Source organism: Sapajus apella, unplaced genomic scaffold (assembly GCF_009761245.1).
Source record: "Sapajus apella isolate SASKATOON/1434 unplaced genomic scaffold, GSC_monkey_1.0 scaffold72, whole genome shotgun sequence".
Taxonomy (NCBI): Eukaryota; Metazoa; Chordata; class Mammalia; order Primates; family Cebidae; genus Sapajus; species Sapajus apella.
The window spans coordinates 8,103,654-8,126,660 of record NW_022437012.1 but is presented as its reverse complement, the minus strand read 5'-3'; the positions used below and the strand labels follow the sequence as shown (position 1 = coordinate 8,126,660).

Sequence of the window (23,007 nt, the reverse complement as noted above, 5' to 3'; positions counted from 1 at the left end):
GGCTGACATCTCTCTGGTAGGGGAGGGGTTTATCTTACGTTTGGAATGTCTCTGGTTGGAGATGTCATTTGTGGTTATGGTCATGCTGATCTTAGCCGTTAGGCTGATGCCCTTTAGATTTAGGCAGTTTTTGATCAGGGGAATTTTTAAATGGTGGTGCTTGTCCAAGATGGCGATGCTCCTGCTCTGTCAGGCTTGAATGAAGTGTAACGCTGAAATGTGACTGATTAAAAGAGAAACATATTAGGTAGAGAGTGTAGCAAGTGCAAAGGCCCTGAAGTAGGGGTATGTGTGATGTGTCCCTGGACCATTATGGCTGGAGCAGAACCATAGAGAGAAAGAGAAATAGTGTGGAGAAGAATCCAGGAGCCTTTTACACAGGACCTTGTAGGCTGTGGAGAGAACTTTAGGATTCATTCTCAGCAAAGGGAAACCTTCGGAAGAATTTTAACAGTGGAGTGGTGTGATCTGATGTACAGTTCCTAAGGGGTGCCTTGGCTTTTGTATGGAGAATAGGCTATCAGGAGGAGAGAATGGAAGCACAGTTGGGAAACTAAACACCAGAATACAGAGAAGGGGAAAATTGCCTTGTTTTCTCCCCTCCTCCTACTGTTGAGGGGGAGCCTGAAAAATGTACTTCCTATGTTGCAGAGCAGAGCAGGAAAAAGGAGAAGAATGCACAATAAGTCCTTGCTTAAAGTTGTAGGTTCTCAGAAACTGCGACTTAAGCAAAACAACATATAAAGAAACCAACTTGATCTGAGGTTAATTTACATAAGCAAGAGCTGAGTTCCTAGAACATATTTCTGGTCACAAAAACATTACCAAACTTCTAAATAAAGACCAAAACACTTCTAATATTAAACACTGAAACACATGTGAGCTGTACATGTATTTAAGAAAGGTGAATAAAAACAAGTAAATCAGTTATTTTCCCAATTATTCCAGCTCAGGGTTGCAGGTGGCTGGAACCTATCCCAGCAGTTCAGGACACAAAGCAGGAACCAGCCCTGGACAGGACAGAGTTCCTTTGTGGCGCACACTTATGCTCACTCATGCTGGGACCATGTAGGCATACCAGTTCACCTCTCATGCATAGCCTTGGAATGTGAGAGAAACCTGGAGTCCCTGGAGAAAACCACACAAACATGGGGAAACGTGCCAATTCCACACAGACAGTGGCCTGGCGGGAATTGATTTTTTTTCTCATCAATGTTATAACAAAATAACATTGAACAAAAGGATATTATTGAAGGACTTGCTGTTTCTGAGAACAAACAGACAATTTACCAGAAGGCTGGTAGATGTGGAGTATGAGAAAAAGAGAAGAGTCAAAGGTGATTTCAAGTTTTCATATACTAAGATATCCATCTACGTCTCATATTAGCTGCAGATACTAAGGAATATGCCTACACCATTAGCAGACAGATACAATATAGATATTTGGGTATCTGTGTATAGATATAGTATGTAGCTAGCTAGATTTAATTATATGCTGACAATACATAAATATCTCCCGTGTATAAGTACACACACACGTGTGTACAAGGATGCAAGATAGCCTTCATCTCACATGCCAAGAAAAATCATTAGGTTGCCTGAATTATGGTGTTAAGAAGGATTCTGAGGCCCTATCCATGCTTGGAGTAAGATAGGTGACAGAGACTGATAAACAGTGCCTGCTGTGGGCATGGGAGGGGTTGGTTGCCACTCAAGTGCCAGGTATTAGCCATGTCTGCACTAAAGCAATGAACTCTCAGTAGCAGAGACAGTGTGAGACAAGCCCCTCAACTACAGTGATTCATGAAGGATCTCTGCTCTTTTCTTAAAAATAATGTAAAGCCTATCATGAATACTTCACAGAAAGTAGGAATCGTGATTACACTGAAGTTCATGAAACACATGTACTGCATTCTCTTCCTCCCTCATCTCTCAGGAATTTCAAGAGAACATCTTGTGTCAGTTCAGCCCAATGTGTTACCCATACTAGTGAGTACACGTGGTAACACACCAGTTCTGTTCTCCTTGACCCCTTCATCGTTCTGTGGATGAATCCAGGCAGTTCCTATCTTGGGGCCAGTTCTTTGAGTTGATAGGTCCATTATGAGGTTAATCTAGAGTGAATGGTTGTGTTCACCCACATGTTGGGTGGCATGGTCCCATGCCCTTCTGGTTATTTCCTTGCATGCTCTGGAGTCATCTGGGATGTTCTGTGCCTCCAGCAAACCTACCATTCTGGGTAGGCAGCTCAACCAAAGTAGGAGAAGTAGAGGAGAATCTCTTTGAAAAGAGGGTTTTTGGAGGGGTTGTTTTTGTTGTTTTGTTTTGTTTTGTTTTTTGAGACTGGGTCTCATTCTGTCACCCAGGCTGGAGTACAGTGGAACAATCACTGCTCACTGCAGCCCCAGTCTCCCGGGCTCAATCAATCTCCTCGCCTCTGCCTCCAGAGTAGCTGGGACCATAGGTGCCTGCCACCACACCCAGCTATTTTTGTATTTTTTTGTAGAGACCGAGTTTCACCATGTTGCCCAGGATGATCCCGAACTCCTGGCCTGAAACGATATGCCTACCTCGGCCTCCCAAGCAAAGAGGCTTTTAAAATGAAGTCACGTGCTGCTTCATCTCAGAGCCAAATCATGGGTTTTGCTGTCTGCACCTCCCCTCCCCCCAGATGATGTAGCTCAGCTTCAAACATCTGCTGCCCCAAACCCTGTAGGCTAAGAACATGGTCCTCATCTCCCATTTGTCTTTGCCTCGCTTTTACATGATCTGAGACCTGTTTGAAAATGGGAATTTGGAGGATTTTCTTTAATGCTCTGTCACTGCCTCTGGTGAATATTAATTCTTGGCTTAACTAATTCAGATAGCAATTAATGTGATTATTACCTGAAAATAAAATCTTTGGCTTTTTTTTGTATTTTTATCTTCAGTGGAATAACAAGTTATTTTATTATTCAAATGGGGCACAGTTCCTGCTGTTTTCAATACGATTTTTAATAAATATGTAAATTCTAAAGTTAATTTACAGCATTCATTGAGAGGCATGATTTTTAAAATGACAAAAATGTGATGGATTATAAAATTATCCCCCTTAAAATCATCAGTCATAGTGAACAGAATGTACCAACCTCTTATAATTTTACAGTTTTTTCTTCATCTTATCTTCTGTTAGGGACTCACTTAAAATTGATTATAAAATGGTATATTTCTTAGGTCATAATTCATTCTCAGATTAATTAGATTTTCAGTTCATATCCCATCATCATATGGGATGGAAGCCAAGGGTGTTTTGTAGTCATTCAGAGTTGCAGGAGCAAAACCCCGATTGCCATTCCCAAGTGACTGAAGCCACCAGCGCTAATCACTAATCATATTCAGACCACATAAAGTGGAACACCCTTCACTCCATTTCTGTTCTAGCTGGTTCCCAACAAGATATCTTTACTGGACCTGACCAAGAGACTAAAATATACTCAAACATTTTTGTGAGGGCTTATTCTATTTTTTTCCCTTGTTAAAATGAAATTTCTATAGCCATCCCTGAAAGCACCAGGAGAAGGGTGTGTGTGTGTGTGTGTGTGTGTGTGTGCGCGCGCGCACGCACGCGCGTGCACACATGTGTGTGTATAAGTAGGTGTCCATGCTTAGCAGGCTTGGACTTAAACATCTTTCTGCTAGTCATTTTCCAAAGGGAGCAGCTTTTGGATTAGTTTCATGATTTTACATAATCCTTTGGTAGCACCCAACAGGAATATTTAAGGAACCTTTTGCCGGTAACTTCTTTAATACTGATTTAAGGAAAAGTATTTTTCCCAGTCACTTAAGAGAACTGTAGATATACACACACTAAATCCAGCAAAGAGATACATCAGCCCACTCATATTTAGCTATCTGAAACTCTTAAGTTTTCACAGAGTTGAAGAAAAGATAATTATCCCCTCTTTCACCCTCCCTCTGGTAGCTGGTGCCAGATGTGGTGTGTGAAAAATTGCTACCTGTTACATTGGTCTGTTCCTGCCATGTTATATTCCTCTGTGCAGTACAATTGCACAGGCCAGGCTGAAGATGGGCAGAGGCGACTTACTTAGTCCTTTTTTATCCTAGGAGTGGACCCCACTGAAGTCGCTCAGGCCTCTCAAAAGTCTCTTGTCATCTTAAGTACCTGCAGTATTCTTTAAGCTTACCCCAGAATTTTCAAACCTTCATTCTAAGGCAAATCCCTAATTCATTTTGTTTATAGTGAGGATGGCTTTCTTTTTTTCATAAAACTGTTTGGATATTTCAAACACTTCACCAATATAGTCTGTCTTTCCACTGCTAAATGGTATAATTTCACTTATTTTGCATGTTTTAATCTCTAAACTTGCAATCTGTAGTGTTGTTCATTATTTCAAGGACCTTTGTTTATGACAGTAGAAATGTTCCCTGAAAGCATGTTAATCAAATTTTTTTGAAAAACAGAGTCTATTTTTCTGTTTACTTACTGGGGAAGTTATCTCCACTTTCTAAATAAAGGAAACCTAAAAGTCTTCTGTATGATCTGACATTACCCCTCAGGAAATAAATATGCATTATCCACCAGAAAGTACAGCGGCTTGTCTTAGGAACTCAATTGCCTTCAAAGACATTAAAGGGTGTTAGAGAGGTGAAAGCTAAAGTTATAGGGTGAGAAAGGATGACCAGTAAATAAGAAACATAATTAGCATCCTCCTTTTATTCCGGTAGCATTTATAGACCACCTATGTGCCAGGTGTGTTCTAAGCACAAGAGATGTGAATATAAATAGATTCAGCCCCCACAAGGGAGACTGAGCTATGGCAACTGATATACACAATGCCCTAAGAATGGTCCACACAGGGATGAAAGGACAACAAGGGAGAGTCTTTAGGGCCCCTGGTCAGAAAAGAATTCAGAGATGTCCCTCCTTCTGAGTCTCAAGTGATAAGAGGGTGTTGGCCATCCTAAAAGGTGGGGAGCACATGTTAGAGAGAGGAAGATGTACAATCCAAAGCTCAGAGACCCTAACCACCTTTCTGGTCTCAAAATTTAGCTTGCTGCCATCCTCAGCTGGCTGGCTCAATAATGTGCTTGGTAACCATCTGCCTGCAACTGACTTTTCTTCCTAAAATGTTGCTGAGCAGTTTTAATTTTATCTGCAAATCCCTGGATCATTTGAATCCTGATTACTTTTGAGATTGCATTTTTACCTTGCCCTTACACTGCCGTAGGGTCCTACTCGGTTCAGCCCATTGATTCCTGAGCTTGCCTGGGAATACAGAATTTTTTTCATCACCTCCTTACTCTCCCAACTCTTTGCATAGAGGACCCTATATCTTTGAAACGTCTTTCCATTTCATTGCTGGGAAGGATCTTAACTCCTGGAGTTAAGATCTGTGTCTTCAGCTGTCCACAGACTGGACAAGGGCTATAAAAGGATGGGCAGATGACTTTGGCCCTGAGAAGTCAGCCCCGTTCTCCAGTGCAGCCAAAGCACTGAAATCATGGGAAAGCTGCAGTTTCCACTGTGGATCTCCACCTACTCTGCAAAACCTTGCTTCCATGGGGAGAAAAATAGAAGGAAAGCTCCCTTTGCCCCTTGAGTACTTGCTGCCTGGTGGGAAGGTGGGAGTGTAGGGGAAGCGGGAATTCATTACCATTAATTGCAGTTCCAGGGCCTACTAAAGCAGAACCATGTTTTTTCCAGGTTGTTGAGAGACGGCATTACCTAGCGCTTCCTTACCTTGAGTTAATTTACTCATGAGTCAAGAGATTTAGAAGGTATCCTGTCTGCTACCAGAGAAACATTTATTTCCAACCTTACCAGGTGAAGGGCTTAGGTGTCTCCCCCAAGGCCCCTCCACAGATGCTGCCCAAGAGTCCTGTTGAATGGAGCCACTGGTCACACGCAAACACATGTGCCACTCTGTTTCTTTTGGACCAAGCTGCTTCCCATCCTGGGATGAACGTAATAATGCTTTCACAAACATTTTTTCTCTGTGCAATTTTTTCCTCGAGGCAGGAGAAAGAGACCTTCTCATTATTTATCTTGAGCATTTGATAGGCTTCCTTTGAGAAGGTCATTGTCTGCTACAGCAAAATAATCATGGGATTTCTGGACAAGCTGGTAAGAGAAAAAGGATTCATTATTTCAAGAATTATTTTGCCTTCAGTCCCCAAAATGGATGAAGGCTTCTAACAATATGTAAGAGCGAGAAAAAGCTTAACTTATTATATGAAAGGTTATACTTTAAAGAGAAAAGAAGTTCAAACATTACATTTTTAGCTCTGCTGTAATATCACAGGGGTCAAGGCCGTCTGCCTGTTACCCCCTCGGTCTTCCACATGTCACTGTGCTACTCCTTTTGCAAGAGAATGCCCGCCTGCCCTCCTTCCCTTCTCATCCATTTGGGCTAATGAGATTGGAAGAATTTTTTGTTAGCTTCTATTCAAGCAGTACCCTCTCCCTCTGGTCCTTTTGGGATGTCAGAATGGATAGCATATTCGACCATCTATAGACTCAACCCAGTTCTACAGTACTTCTTGCCATGTCACACAAAGTCTTACATTTTTACAGCACCATATATTTTGTCAACTTTGTGTGGGAAGGGGGCTGCTTAACCACTCTAATTGGTATTGTTACATAGACCAAAAGGTAGTTCATAATACAACTTGTTTATCCATGTCTGGTACCAAGACACCTGTTATGCTGGGTTATTTTTGCAATAAAATTTGTTTAGCCTAAGTGCAAGCCAGACACTCAGAATGAGACAGCTTGACTGATAAAGCTACTGAATTTTAAAAGGAAAACTGGAGCGCCTTGGCGATCAATATGACCTTGACTACTCACAAGCCAAATAACTTATGGAAATAATGTAAAGACCCTGTGAACTCTTTTGCCTGACAGAAGGGTTTTAAATAATATTTTAAGAAAATCAAAAGCAAACATCCCCTGGACCTTCTTTACAGATTAAATCTGAAATGAAATACCCTGAGTTACACAATTAACTATTGATTTTGTTGATCCATATTTAATTCTCAAAGCAATCGCATTGTGTTTACACAGCCATGCAGGACAGACATACTTCTCTTGGAGCAAGGCACCTTTCACTTTTACATTAATTTAAAAATTAAATTGTTCTGTGCATCTGAGACAAAAATAAAGTTTATTTTTATTATAGCGAATGGCTGACTTAAACCTGATAAAGTGGCATAAAGCCAGCTGAGGTGGTTTATGAAGAGGATACCTTTTATAATGCAATATTCAGGTTGCTGAATGAATGTATTTTGTGTGGCAGAGAGGGACTAAAAAGCATCTGCATGCTACCAGGCACTAGAATTCTGTAGTATGACAGCTATACTTTAATCTCCCTACAGTTTGATTTCTTGGTTTGATATATCCAGTAATATTTGTAGGTTTATTGCTCAAATAGTCAATCTCGTTGCTGCCCCTAAGAATGTCATCAGCATGATGTTTCTACTCTCACCTGGAAGCACCAAGTAGAGTCACCAAGTTTCCTCTGCCTGAAGGGGATAGGAATCTGAATTTGAGCAAATTGCCTGGGCTTGGCTCAAACCAGGTGAGGCAACACTTGCTGGCTGAAGAAATCATTTAAGAAAAGGTTAGATACAAAGTCTATACCATCTATTAGGTTGGCACAATTACTTTTGCACCAATGTAGTATCATGGGCCTGCTTTTTCAATAACATTTTGCCCCATGAGGAGCTTATTGTATTGTCTATTGCACCTGGATTTCCATCCAGCAGTGGCAGTTTCTGCTTCACCCAACTGCTGACCAAGCCTACAAAGAGGTGCAGGATAAGGCCCCAGATGTCTCAGAGCTGCCAAACCAGGGTGACCATGGGAGGTGAATCCACATGTCTTTGCTCTTGACAAAAAGGAAATTGCTGTTGCCAAAGCAACCGATAGTCAGACATGCATTAATCCAAGAGGTGTCCTGGTTCTTGATACTAACCTGGAATCTGCCTGCCCTCCTTCCCTTTTCTTCCATTTGGGCTAATGAGATTGGAAGATTTTTTTTTTTTTTTTTTGGCTTCTATTCAAGCAGTACCCTCTCCCTCTGGTCCTTTTGGGATGTCAAGATGGATAGCATATTCATCCATCTGTAGACTCAGTCGTACAGTACTTCTTGCCATGTCACACAGAGTCCTGCATTTTCGCAGCACAGTATATTTTGCCAGCTTTGCGGGGAAGGTCCAGGGATAGGAAAGCAGCTGTGTTATCACAAGTTGGTTGACAATCTGAAATGATCTTATTGTATGTGTCTTCATTATGGAAAAAGGCACATAAAAGAACATGCGGTCTATCCTATGAACTTTAGGAGGAGATGATGTAGTGAAAGCTTATCTCGTAGTGGCAACACTCATTGAGCCTCTAAGATATTCAAGACAGTGTTAGAATCTGAGTAGAAAAGCAGAATAAAATCTAGTCCATGCCCTCCTGAGGCTTGCAATTTAGTTGAGAAGTGGGATATGAAAAAGCCTATATAATACAATGGATATAAGCTCAGGGCCAGATGGATAATTTGGCCATTTGGACCACAAATTCATAGAAAGAAAGATCTCTATGGATGAAATAGCATAGAAACAAAACTAGCAGCTCTTCACTGAAAACAAGTAAGTTATTAAATTTGCTTACTATTGACAAGAATGTGGAATTAGAGAAAATAGAAGAAATTCTGATTTAGGCCAGGTGCAGTGGCTCATGCCTGTATTCCCAACACTCTGGGAGGCTGAGGCAGGTAGATCACCTGAGGTCAGGAGTTTGAAACCAGCCTGGCCAACACGGTGAAACCCCATCTCTAGTAAAAGTGAAAAAATTATCTGGGGATGGTGGTGCACGCCTGTAATCCCAGCTACTTAGTAGACTGAGGCAGGAGAATCACTTGAACCAGGAGGCAGAGTTTGAAGTGAGCTGAGATCATGCCACTGCACTCCTGCCTGGGTGACAAAGCAAGACTCTGTCTAAAAAAAAAGAAGAAAGAAAGAAAAAGAAAAGAAATTCTGGTTTAAACATGTCACATTCAGAAAGTCACTAGATCCAGAGAGGTTAAGAAAGGTGAGTATAAATAGTGACTAAACTATGAAAAATATCTGCCTAAATGATATTATAGACTGAAAATGGAAGAAGATCAAAAGAAGCTTTAGAAAATCCAGGGAGTTGTTATTCCAGAAATAGCATTGGGGTGGGCGCATCCATAACTCTAAGTGTGACAGGATATTTGTGTTCTAGGTGCCATTATTAGACCAAAGAGCAGACTGAGTAGATGATTCAAACTCAACAAGGCAATTTTCAGGGATTCACTTTCTGATATACCTAATGCTTTGTTCCATATTTGCTTCATATTAAGAGTCCTTACTATGTATTCCATGTGACTTTTCTCATACACCACTGTATCTCCACTATCTAAAATACTTTCTGATACATTGTAGGTAGTTGGTAAATATCTGAAGAATAAACAAATGATGTGGCAGGAACAGCAGACTCCTGACTTAAGTATTCATTACAATCTGGGTACAGAGTGGAAGCGTTGATTGTCACTGTCGTATTGTGATAGAGCAAGGGATGGAATCCAGAATGGAAGCAGATTCCCATCAGCATCCTCCCCACCAGCATGTCTCTCCATTCTAGGACCCCAGGGCTTCCTGGGTAGTGACCACGAGGTGCATCCTACAATTGCTGTTGTAAACTAGAGTGCAACACAGAATTGATTGTTCAGTGTTTCTGAATCTTTAAAACAATTTCCACCCCAAAAAAATTCTTTTTAGAATAGGGATCAATAAACTTGTTCTAATTCTTAATTGTCCTGGCTCTCAGGATTCAATATGTCAAATAACTTTATCCAGATGAAAAGCTGACCAGCTCTTGAACTGAAACATGAACTGCAGTAGGAAATGAATCACACATGAGTGGGGCAAACATTCTTGCATCCTCCAATATCAGCATGTTCCTGGATGACCCTTAGCTTGCAGTCCCATTTAATTCCATGGCTGTTGTATAGCACCTAATAAATTGACTGCCATAATGCACTGTGGCTCCTAAATGACCTACCAAATTCTGTTGGAAGTAATTCCAGGTCGTCTAGTTATTTATAGGTTAATGAATAGCATAGAATGTTTTTCCCTAGCTTTGGCACTCTCAGCATACCTCATAAAAACTTAGCACTTTCAAGTATAATTTTATGATGTCCACCAGTCTCCAATGGTATTGGAGATTTTCTTTTGGAAGGGGAACTTCCATGGGAAAAAAAGTAATATAAACTTTTTTTATACTCAACTGATCCATACACACACACACACACACACACACACACAATTTTTTTCTTTTATAAATAGTCAAACATCTATTATTCCACAGTGAAACATAGCGATATCATGTTAGAATATATAGATGAATGCTGCATTTTCATCTGGCAAAGTTCATGGACTTTTTATGCTACAAGGACAGTGACATCTAAGCCTGCCATGGCCCAGCTTGCTGAACAGACAGGTTTAAGACATATTTAAGACATAAAATAATGGAAAGGGTAGTAAAAAATAGGCTAATCAATCTTTTAAGTCGAGTAGTATATATATTTATTTTTATTCATAACGGTATATATAAATTAAAGGCAGAAAAGTTTGATGCCCTCATCCTTGTCAGCTGAAATTCTTAACCTTACATGAACAGATTTAGAAGTTCCTATCTCAGGAACTGCTCAATTCTCATTTCTGCATAAATTCTTCAATTAATATTACTGTGCTGGAAGAAAAAGTAATCTAACAACACAGAGAAACATGTCCCATTTAGTTAAGCTGCTTACACAGGCTGATAGCAATGAGCTGTCTTGTTTGCCCAATTCTGGATCATCAGAAAATAGTGGGCATTGTACTTTTGGAGAAAATGACCACAACTCATTAAATCTGAAGCATTATTGAAGGCAGTCAACCTGTTTTAAACTATCTTTATGGATCTGTTTACCCCCTGGAAAACAGAAAATCCAAATTTTCAGATGGGCATTGGAAATGAGGACACTAATATCAGGATTTGTAAAAATCACACATCAGTTTTACATGTTCATATAACAATTTTACCCCAACTTGCATGCCTTTCCTCTTCCCAGATGCCTTTCTGTGCCATAAGCAAAGTTTGTGATTTTCTTTGTGTTACTTTATCTTCCTCCTAAGGGACATGCCCTCCCAACTTTCCCCCGTTTTCCATATATGGGGACGTTTCTTGTTACTGATGAATTGACTTCTCTTTCCTTTAGTCCTCTTGATCTAGTGTTTAAATGTCCTTTGTGGCCTTTGTTTATCTTCAAAGTGCATCCTTTTCCTTTCCACAAGGTGTATTATTTTTTAACAACCCTAAGCTTCCCACTGACCTTCTCTCTGCTTGCTCTTTTTCTCAAAAAGTAAGTTCATTTTCCCCCTCTGGGTTCAGGGGTTCCAGGAGAGGTCATTGAAAGCCATTGATCATAGTAAAGGACAGCAATACAGTTAATATAGTCATAAAAGCACATCTCTGCCGAAAATTACTCTTTCACCTAATAAAATCTGTTTGCCCTGAGGATACTGGAGAACCTCTAGGACCCCAGTAAGAAAACAGAGTGCCCCCAAGTGCCAAATCACATCTCCCTGAGTATGGTTGGAGAAAGAGAGTGGCTCTCTATTACCAATGCGTCACATTAATTTTTCAGAAGGTCAAGTGAAGAGTAATGTGTCCAGTTGAGGTAATAGAGGGAACTGAGCATCGGGAGAAAGTAATTATCCAAGTTGGAATTTGACCAGGTTAACAGGGTTAATACCACAACTCTTGAGAAAAGTGTGGAGGGGTCTCTAGTGATCACCAAAGGTCATTCTATTTTTGTGTCTCATCTAGAAAGTAGCTTCACCAGTAATGCAGTAAGAAGTGGCATTAAGGAAGAGATTAGTACCTCTGAGAAAAGAGAAATGACTTGAGCTGCATCTTTTCCCTTGAGGTTGGAATGCCCCTCGCAAATAGCGCTTAACACAGACCTTGAGGTACACAAATCTTCAACTAAGAGACCTTGGATTAAAATACCTCCTCCCCATTCCACAACAAGAACATAACATAAAACTGTTCCCTGAATCCATCTTCTCAGTGCTCAAGATTTTCTCATCAGAAAAGGGATGGGGTAAATCACACATTAAGCTTCAACTCAAAGCCCTTGATTAAACAGACTGTCTCCTAGATTTCATCTATTTGCTTCCAAATGGAAGCTCTGCCATCTTTCACACCTGCTGGATCACCTTCATCCTGTTTCTTTGCCCATAGAGAGGCTTCTCTGTGCCCATTAACTCCCTGCAGCACCAGAATCCTCCTGCATCTTCTTGGCCTTCATGCATGTATGACTATCTGGTTAAACTCTGCATCATACATAATGAGAGATGTTGGGTGGTAGTAAGGGACGCCTTGGAGACACTTCTCAATTTTGGATGTTTCCACATGAAAGGAGCTTCCTGGGATAACCCTTCTGGAATCTCTGGACCCCCCTCATTCACTCCTCCCAGAGGATGAGGGATTGACTTGCCAGCAGGTTCAGGAAAGGAACTGCCAGTGCTGCTCCCCACTTCTTGCTCTTCCCAATCTCCCTCTGGAATCAGACTGTCAGAAGCACAAAATTCTGTTCTGTTCCTTCATGCTGTAGTTTTTACAGGAAGACGCTTGTTTCCCAGCCCAGGGCTGCTGATTACTAAGCTTGTCTGTTTCTCGGGAAGGGTATTAGGAAACCCATTTCTTTACAGATGGAAACCTTGTTCTCCAGTCAAACTTTCTGCTCGTAAAGCTGATCTTTTGGCCTCCCATAAGCCTTTTTCTTTTACTGTTTAAGTCATTGAGAACTAATGTGGGGAAGAGGGGTGTTAGGGTTGGTTATTGTGCTACCTCAAATTCTAATAATAGATGCCCAGAAGATATCCAGTTAAGTATATTTTAGAGTCACAGAACCTTATAGACAGGGAAGATTCAAAAAAAACCTTTAATGTAAAGAAACTAAGGGTCATAGGGCTTACACAGCTAATTAGCACAATGCCAGGAATTGCACATTGGTTTTTAAGTACCTGGGGTAATACATAGTGATTAAGATCCCAAGTCCTGTAGTCAGACTGTTTCTGCTCAAATCCTGATTGCCTAACTTATTAGCCACGTATATAGTACTAATATTTAGACCTCTCTATCTGCATTTCTCATTTGTATAATGGGGATGATAATAGTGCTATCTCGTAGGCTTGCTGTAAGGATTAAATGAGATGATTCATGCAGTCCATTCAACCCAGTACCAGACTCATAGTAAAAACACTTTATAAATAGGGCTATTTTCCTACCACATGTTTCTTGATCCATTGGCAGTGAATCTCTATAGCAATAGAGAAATAAGAAATTATGTTGATTAAAGTCCTGTTTGCATTAATTTGTGCTAAGAGCTCCAATCCTCATTGTGAATGTTGGTGCCCAGCTGAGGAATGATGCCGCATTTGAATTTCACAAATAGATTTGATCTCTTCCTGACATTTGTGGTAGATACACTAACCAATATTTTTAAGATGTAATCAAAGGATGGGAAGGTATTTGAAATAACGAGAGTAGCATTTATCATAAAACAATAATTGATTGCACTATTTCATGAATTTGCTATTTGTTCTCATCGACCATGGACAGTAGATTCTGGCGCTACACACATAACACGTATCTCTTTGAAGCTGATACCATCATGCATATATTTTCTGCTAGTTTATCACTTGAGTTTTTCTGTATCACCGTATACATTTTCCACCTCTTCCTTATGGCAAGGGTCCATAGCTCCTCCAATTTTATCCTTCCTAGTGTTCAGGATATTGCTCTAGGCAAAAATCTCTACTTCATGACTATTGTGAACTGTAAAAAAAAAAAAAATGCTGTGAATTTTTGTGTGAAAAATCAGGAAAATAAGTTTGAGGTCTAATTTCACTTGGATCAGACTCTGTGTGAGTCACAGATTCCATAAATACCACATGGAAAGTACAGCTGACTCCGGCCTCCCTCACCTTCCAGGCTAATGGAAGAGCAAAGTGAGATCATAGATGGGAATGCTGTTTGAAGTCAAGCTTTTTATAACCCACATGCTGGCTGCTACTTTCATGGGTCTGGTTGGGTTTCTTAGAACCTGTTGGGGTAGGTGTCTCTCTGTTTCTGTTTTTATAGTGATTAATTGTCTACTACAGAATCCCCAAAGGGAGAGACCCTCTAGGCAACTCCTGGTGCTGAAGTAGACTACACAGTGTTGTACAGATGCATTAAGGGCATAGGAGATGGACAGTTATTGGAATGGCCTCCCTTCTTCTTACTGCACATTTCAATCCTATTTGCCCTTTGAAACCATTCCAAGAGCATCCTCTATAAAACTTCCTCTGAGAATCAAGACCACAAGACTATTTGAACAAAGCTGGTCATATAGTAGATTGGTTTGATTGAATGACTGCTTGACTGCAAGGAATTAAATTAATAAAGGTCTAATTCTCAAGAGATTTCTGGAGGATATGTCACTATATACTTCTTGCTTGAATTATCACTAATAATTCGTGGTTACACTAAAGGCAGGAAAATATTTTAAGATATGCAAAGCTATTTATTTAAACTTGAAAATACATTTTCATCTTGCCTGTTTAGCCCTACTTTTATTCCCAAATGCAGTTAAAAAAAAAAAAAAATCCACCAAAAAGTCATCTGTACAACTGTTGCCACCTATAGGTGACAAACGTAGTATATTAATTTTATCATAATTCTGATGAAGCACAACACAGGAAGGAACTGGCGATGTTTTATGGAACTTACATAATTCTCATCAAACACTGATCTTCACTAGGTCAATCATTACTGTTTTTGTTCTGTAATTGCTATTTCAGATGCTTTCCTTAAAGATGATATTGGCTAATATTCACAAGGTAGTTTTCCAGGATAAAAGTTGAGAACTTGATCTCTGCAGGCAGATTGCCTATATCTATTCCAAAGTCTATCCCATACTACTGCAGGACCTTAAACAAGTAACATATTCCTAAGCCTTGATTGCCTGTAAATGAAGATACTAATGGCACCTACCCCATAGAATATATGTGAGGATGGAAACAGATAATCTATGCAGTGTGCTTAGCAGAATGTCTGCACAGAACACACACTGTTAAATGGTAACGGTTATTACCATGATTAGTTTGCAAAGCACTTTCACATATAGTTGCTGCAAACTAATGTGCACTATTTTGTTATCATTTGCCAGATAGATCATTAACACATTGTTGTTTCACCTCAATCCCTCCTTATATGTTAAATGTAAATGTTATTCAACTACAGAATTTTAAAAATAGATAAAATCTGAGATCTGCCGAGCCAATGTTCAGGTTCGGTATGCCCCTATAGGCAGAAAAGTAAGCCACTTTAGTGCTTTTATTAGTTGGCAGAACCACGTGAGAAGCCCAAACCCAGAGTTAAGATGCTTCTGGTGCTAGGGGAAGTTTCCATTAAGAAAATAATGATGATTTAGCGTTGGACTAGGCCTTCAAAAAGAAAGCTGGGGGAAGGGGAATGGGGGAGTGGAGGAGGCAAGATAGGACACTGTTAAAAAAAAAAAAAGGATAAAACAACATTTCTTGTTGTTGTATTTTGTTATTGTTTTCTTCAAATGTGAGCCCATAATTAAAAATCAGTGAGTTTTAAATATAAGCAAATATTGATCTACATGTATGTCCTCACCTCTGAAATCAAAAGATCTGCACCCACATTTCTGCACAGCTAGATCTAAGCTAGATCTAAGTAGCTTCTACTGCTTTTAGATCAGCACATGCTCCTGAGCTGACTGCAGCCCTCACCACTCCTTAGAGCTGCTCTGCCTGGAGACTGAATGCCAGCTGGCCCTTATGGTCACTTTTGCATGGATGTTGTTTTTATAGTAAGGTAACATGTCTACACTCACCTTTCATCCAAACTATAAAAATAAAAAGAAGCCTGAGAGGGTCATGTTTTTTGCTTTTTTTTTAAATAATGGTCTCTTCTTTCATTTCTATAACCTCCCTGGTCAGTGTAGGCCTTTGTTATAATTAACTCAAGCAACAAATCTGCAAGCCTGAAACATTTAAAAACCTGATGACAGTGAGTGTTTTAATGGCAATTAACTCTTTCCAAATTTCCACCATTTCACAATGAATTATACTTTTCACCTGTTTATCTTCCCTCCAGGGATCATGTTCTTCTAGAGCATCGGGTCGCCAATTTCAGTAATTAGAATCACCTGGTAAGCTTGTTAAAAACTGATTGCTGACCCTCAGTTTCTGATGTAGTAGGTCTAGATGGGATCCAAGAAGTTGCATTTCTAGCAAGTTCCTTGGTGATGTTGATGTTGCTGGTCTGGGGAACACACTTTGAGAACCACCATTCTAGAATAAGAGCCCAGCCTTACATTTATTGAGCACCTATTACTGTCTGCCAGAGCCTTGAGGTTCTTTATTTCTAATACTTACTGCAATCCTGAAATAAAGATGTGTCTTATCACCATTTTACACCTGAAGAAGGAGGCTTGTAGCGCTCGGCCCATGAAACGGCCAAGCTGAAATTGAAGCTCCGCCTGTCTGCCCCCAGGGCCTCAGCGATCCCCTGCAGGCACAATTTTATTCAGCTGTGTATCCTCAGTACCAAAAGCTTCAGTCTACCTTGCAGTAGTTCTTAGTGTGTGTTGAATAAACTTGAGATCCACATAGATGAGAAATAGTCGAGAAAAATACTTGTGGTTCTTAAAAAGAGAGAAAATTGCACTGAATGCCCTTTAATTACCTACATTTGGTAAATGTAGGCAAATTGGCACAGTATTAAAAGGGGCTCTTGGATGGAGTTATTTCTAATTATGGAGCCACTTTTCTGTAATCAGCTAGGAGTCTGTTCCTTAGCCCGCCTCTGGTTTCAGGGTAGCTGTTTGAGATTGAAAATTAGCTCCGTGAGTAATGCTTCTGCACGTTAATAGTTTAATGAAATAAGCACTAGATCTAGGATGACTTTTAAATATTCCCATAGAATTATACCATTTCCTATAGCAGAGAAATTTTGCCCATGTCTGCTCTTGGGACACAGAAGCCACTTCCATCTCTCTCCTCTCTGTTAAATATTTAGCATGTGAGAATCCATAGGCTTTGGCTGTATCTATTCTCCCCAATCAAAACACAGTATCCTCATTGCAACCCTGTAAGTCCAGCCTAACAATGTTGGGGGTAGGAGCTTGGTGCACAGCGGAACTGCACATGTTAGAGAAGGTTTGGCAAGTTGTTTAAATGGAATTTTTGGGTAACAAAATGAAAAACAGGACATTTTGTCCTTCATTACATAAGAACATGGTTTAGTGGAAAGAATAAGAACATGTAGGCAGCCAGCCAGAAATTCAAATCCTGATCTCTGCCACTTGCTGGGCAACCTTGGGCAAATATCTCTGTCACTCTGAGCCTTGTATTGCTTGTCTTTAAAATGGAGACGTTTACTTTGCAGGTTTGTGAAAAAGCTGCTCGCATCTGTTAAGTGTCTTTTACCTAGCGGATGCTTAATGAATGGTAGCACTTATTATCATCTCTAAGCCCCTGGGCCTGCTTCTTTCTTGTGTTTGGATGGAATATTTGCTGGAAAGAGGAAAAGAAGATGAGAAACATTGTAGACACTTTTACACCTCTGTTCTTCTCGTTGTTTTTGGCATCTGCGCCTCCCTCCTTAGCCCTTAGGAACCAACTGAGCAACAGAATATATTCACATTTACAGGGTTTACCTATGATAATTGTTGAATTTGGTTGCAGTGTTTTATAACGTCTTACAGGGTGTTAATAACAGTAATATCCCTGTATAAACTGGTATTACTAGGCCTTCTTGAGCAGAGTGGTTACTCAGCTGTACACCTGTCACTTTGATTTTTAAGCCCCTGGGCCTTCTGGAATCTATACCCAAAAAGCTGGAGATCTCTTCCAAATGTCTTAAGTCCCATAAAGGGACAAAATACAAAAATGGCAACGCTTCTAATAAGCTCAACATGTATTCAAAAATGGCAAGTTAAGGGATTTTTATGTCTTTTTAAAATATATATGTATTACCATAACTTCTGGCTGAAATTCAATCCCTACTCTTATTTAGAAAAAGTGCAACTAATACTTAGCAAGCAAAGAGAGGAGTTTGAAACTTTGATGAAGAAAAATATGGCACTTTACCTGAACAAATTTCAAATGGATCCATTTAAAATGAAATTAAGTGGCACTTAACTGGTTTGCAAATTGGGACCTGTTTATCTCAGTGAAATGATTAAAGTCCTGATTTATCCCTAAAATTTGCTTTATTATTACATTTAATTATACTAGAAGATTGTTAAAGACTTGTAGGTTTTCTCCCTTTAAACTGTACTTTATATAGACAATAATTGAATATTGGATAGGATAACTTGATTTTCCAAAGAAATATGTTTCTAATATTTTCTTCTTTTTATTGCAGAAATTGAAACAACTTGAAGAAACAAAAGACGATCCTGAGAATAGATTATCGAAAATTTCCCTGGAGTCATTCAATAAATTTAACAGCAATACTGTGATTTTATCAGAAAAAGAAAAGAACTCTCTGAACAAGGTTGAAGGACGAAAGGAAGAAAAAGAAAAAAATGAAGAGACATCTTTGAGTAGTTCAGATAGGCCTGGGGTAGACAACTTGGAATCTCTGAGTGATTCTTTATATGATAGCTTCTCTTCCTGTGCCAGTCAAGGTTCAAATGATGTATAAAGGACTTTTCTTCCCTTAGTGAGCTAGGACTGGAGAGCTTAAGAAATGACGGGGGCGGGTGGGGGGTGAGCCACTCTGTAGAGATGACAACAATATACTGTTGCAGTACCAGAGCCTTCATTGTCAGATTCACAGCAGGCAACCCACCAGAGCTCATGCTCTGACAGGGCAATAAAGATAGACTCCATTTACTGTGTTTCAAGAGGATTAAGCATAAACACACCTATGATACAGAATCCTTAATTTTGCACTTTTTTTGAATATTTGTACAGAAGTTGTAAATATTTTGGAAGAGAAATTATATTTGTAGCAAAAAAAGACAGCAATAAATGGAATCAGTGCCATGCTCTTGAAATAATATGCTAAATCTTAGAAGTTGATGATAATATATATTTTTTAAAATCCCAACTTAAGTTTTTGTGAAGTTCATTGTCCTAGTCCTCAAATTTTTTGTGGGTACACTCTGTAAACCTACAACAGGGCCTGCCAAAAAAAACAGAGGGTTCCTCTTCATCTCCATTTCATATCAATTTGATAGAAATATTCATTTTTAGTGCAATTTCAGATTCGTTGCCAGAGATTCAGGTGATAGGAACAGGTGTAATTCTGCTTCTGCTGAAAATGAAAAGGGTCCTGAAGTGTGGACACTGGGAGTGTGACATTGTATCAGAAATGACCGAATTCTATTTCCAATACCAATTTTTTTCCAGACATTTATTTAGATTGTCTTCTACTTAGTGCTTCTCTATGATCTTGAATATTATTTGATGTTTATCTTCTTGCTCTTTTTATTAAAATCTGGGCACTCTTAAAAAATGAAAGCAAATTTCTATTTGCAATGCTCACTTTTTAAAAATAAAATTATTGGTGCTACGAAGAATTCTTTTTAATATCCTTTTTTCTACGAAGACTGTTTATATGTAAGGATAAATTCTATTTTAAAGGTTATGTGTATTTTTTCTAGATGTGAACTATTTATAATTGCTTATGTACAGGAGCTTGTAAACTAGGCATAATAGAAATATTTTTAGGAGCTATATGGCTACTTTAGCACATAATTGTTTCTTTAAAAAGTATTGTATGATCAGTGTTATTTGGTTAATTTGTGCAATTTATTATATTTTATCTTAAATGAAAAGTATGTAAAATATCCTTGTCTTTCAGACTTTAAAAATCCTTTTGTTTCCTTTCTGAATAAAAGTTATATCACAATTGCACCCTCTGAATACTGAAAAGAGCTCGCTCAAGGACCTTTTGGCCCAGTTACTTGACTCCTGACTCACAGGTGCTCCTAGGATGGATTCCCCGAAGGAATAAATAAACTGGCCCTTTTGCTCTACAGATGGTAATTTAGCCAATTCTAAGATCAGAGTCAGCAGACAGGTGAGTAATGGTCAAAGCATTTCAGTCTTCCCAAGGGGTTCACCAAATAGAAATGAAGAGGGGAGAGAAAGAGCCTGAGGCGGATATGGAACGATCTCTGCAGAGGAATTGCAAAGAAAGTCATTTAAGCCCCCTCCAGACCAGCTCTGCTGGCAGGATGCAAAAATTAATGATCAGCGTCCTGGCCTGAGAGAGCTGCCCCCAGAGGTGGCCGCGGGAGAAAAGAGTGAAGAGGGGCAAAGCTTAGGAGGCGATATCCACTGAAATGGATGCTCCCTAAGGATGTGGGGAAGGGGGGTGGGCATGTGCGGATTGGGGGCGGGGGCACCAACGCGTTCCGGCGGACAATCGGTCTCCCGCACCACCTGCTGCAAGGCTCGGCAAGGAAGGCGAAAACAGAACTGGGGCATCCCGGTAAGTACGCCAGGTGGGTCTCTTGGACTTTGCAGAAAGAGGAGGAATTTGAGGGGTGTGGGGAGCAGCTCGAGGCCGAGTCCGAGGCTGGGATGGCCTTTCAGGAGAGGACGTGGGAATTTATACTAATAATCAGTGGCTTTGGGGAGCGTAGGATGGAGCTGGCCGGCGTTTTAGAGACCAGGAATGGAGGAGAGCAACCCTCTTTTCCACCCTTATTTGCTTTCTGGTGGGATCTCGCGGCAGGTGTCCCTGGGACGGCGTTCTCCTAGGCTAGGCGACCAGGGCGGTGTCAATGCACCCTCCAGCGGTGCGCGCAGGCGGGAGAAGCGGGAGGACGGCCCAGGGCAAGCGCGACAGTAAAGGCAGTGTCCCTACCACACCCCCACCCAGACCGGCCAAGCCGAGCTGGGTTTTGACGGAAAGCTTTCTCAGAGGAAGAGGAGGTGCGGTTGCACAGGACACTGTAGGGAGCCTGCGGGTGTGGAACTTTGCCAGGCGCACAGGAACGCACGCCCCTCCTGTCTGACAGCCTCCCGGGGCGCCAGGCTCCAGCGGCCCGCAGCCGGACACCTTCAGTTGTGTGGGCCGGACCCAGTCGCTAGGGTACCGGCCAGTCCTGGAAGGCGTAGAAGACGCGGAGCCGGGAGGGTGCGTTCCTATACGCGAAGGGCCAGCTGGCCGCGCAGTCCCCGGATCCCAGTTCGCACCCGGCAGGTCCCCACGGCACCTGCTGCGCCTTCCTTGCCGTTCCCCCAACCTCCAGCCTCCCCACCTCTGAAAACTGCCAGTCCTCTCCCACCCCCCGGCGCCCCTTTCCCTGGAACGTGCGGAGGCGGGAGAGGAGGAAGGCAGGAAGGGGGTGGGGATGGTCCCAGCCTTCTCCGCCCGCCGGCCGCCACCCCCACGCCAACTCGGCAGCCGTCACGTGGTGCCTGGAGTGGGAGGTGGGGAGAAAAGGCGAGACTTTTGTGGGTGCTCCGGATCGCCAGTAGTTCCTTCAGTCTCAGCCATCAACTCCGGAGGCGCGGCGCTCGGCCCGGGAGCACGAGCGGGAGGAGCGGAGACCCGCAGCCGGGAGCCCGAGCGCGGGCGATGCAGGAGCCGCGAGCGGCACCTGCGGCTCCTCTCAGCAAAGACCGTCGGCTTGGCGGCAGCAGCGCGGGCCCCAGCAGCATCGGCAGCCACAGCCGCTGTGGCCGGGGCAGCCTCCGCTGCGGTCGCCTTCTCTGATGCACCTGCCCGCTCCCGGCCCCGGGACTCCGAGAGAATGTGGGTCCTAGGCATCGCGGCAACTTTTTGCGGATTGTTCTTGCTTCCAGGTAAGAATATCCAGAGGCCAGCAGCCAGGGCCAGGTGCGCACAATCCATCTACCCGTCCGCTCTTTTGCCTCCAGGGCGCCCACCTCCGGGCTAGCCCTGCCCTGGGGCTGCCTAGCGGGAGTTGGGCGGTGGCGATTGGTGCCTCGGGGCTCGAGATTGGGGAAGTGTCCAAGTCCCGCGCTGCAGGAGGAGAGCGGGGAGCGGCGGGTTTGCGGGACTCCGGGCTGCGGCTGCTCGGGCTGCACGTTCGGGAGAAGCTGTGGGTTTGGGAGGGGGGAGGGTCCGAGCAGTGCTGGGGTCTCGGTTAGGGAGAGGGGGCGACATCTCCCGAACCCCGCCAAGTTGTCTGGGGCCTCCGGCACCCCGTGGGAGTGGCGCCGCCGACAGGTGAGCAGCGCGCTAGGCAGCCTGCAGCCGCGCCGAAGCTGAGTTGCTGCGCTCAAAGTGCGATAGACATGGGGCTGGGGGAGCTCGGGCAGTTGGGTCTAGAATGGAGCGCGTACAGCGAGAACAGCCAGGCGGAAGCGACCAGGGCGCAAATGTCTCGCGTCCTCTCACCAGTTCGCCTACTGGCTCCCGAACTAAGCTCTGCAGAGCTGGGACCCCGACCACCCGCCCTAGCCGAACGGTTGCCCTGAAAGCTAGGGCCTGGAAGAAGGGGCTGCGAGGTCGGGATCCAGGGTGCAGGCGCGCACAAACGTCCTCTCCCACCCTCTGTGGCCACCCGGGTCGCCGCGGGGACGGCTCTGGAGGAGAGCCGCCGACCCGTGCTCGGGGACTTGCGGCGCAGCAGCACTTGGCGTCTGGCGCCTCCACTCTTGTTCCCAGGTGGTCGCTCAGGGATCCTCAGAGCCCTGGTAGCAGAAACGCTGATTTTAAAAATTAAATAAATAAAAACCGAAACGACGTCTGCAAATGTAATCATGAATGGTGCCAAAATAGTAATTAAGTAATTTGTAACCAATTAGCAATTAGGCAAATCCTTTGGCTTAGGCTGGAGCTAACTCATGTCTCCAGAGCTACTTCGCTCTTCGGGTGGTACCGTCCCCCTACCCTCCCTTCAACTTCTTGGGGAAAGGCCTGGGGTGCTGTTGGATGGGCTTTTT

At 42.3% G+C, this 23,007-nt stretch overlaps 2 protein-coding genes across 11 annotated transcripts in view; both read left to right on the top strand.

The window, feature by feature from the left end:
* Positions 1-19,998, top strand: part of NCKAP5 (NCK associated protein 5) — a 976,754-nt gene extending 956,756 nt beyond the window's left edge. For all 7 annotated transcript variants that reach the window (XM_032250728.1, XM_032250729.1, XM_032250731.1 and 4 more), the window contains one exon: positions 18,500-19,998. In XM_032250728.1, the coding sequence (XP_032106619.1) occupies positions 18,500-18,781 (282 nt within the window). In that variant the 3' untranslated portion in view covers positions 18,782-19,998. The remainder of the gene's footprint in view (positions 1-18,499) is intronic.
* Positions 19,999-20,077: 79 nt separating this feature from the next.
* Positions 20,078-23,007, top strand: part of LYPD1 (LY6/PLAUR domain containing 1) — a 42,383-nt gene continuing 39,453 nt past the window's right edge. The window contains exon 1 of one of the 4 annotated variants that reach the window (XM_032250740.1): positions 20,078-20,578. In XM_032250740.1, coding sequence (XP_032106631.1) covers positions 20,434-20,578 — 145 coding nt within the window. In that variant the 5' untranslated portion in view covers positions 20,078-20,433. Of the gene's footprint in view, positions 20,592-20,634; positions 21,901-23,007 lie in introns of those variants that run through there. The other 3 variants (XM_032250741.1, XM_032250739.1, XM_032250738.1) reach the window with 3 other exon arrangements.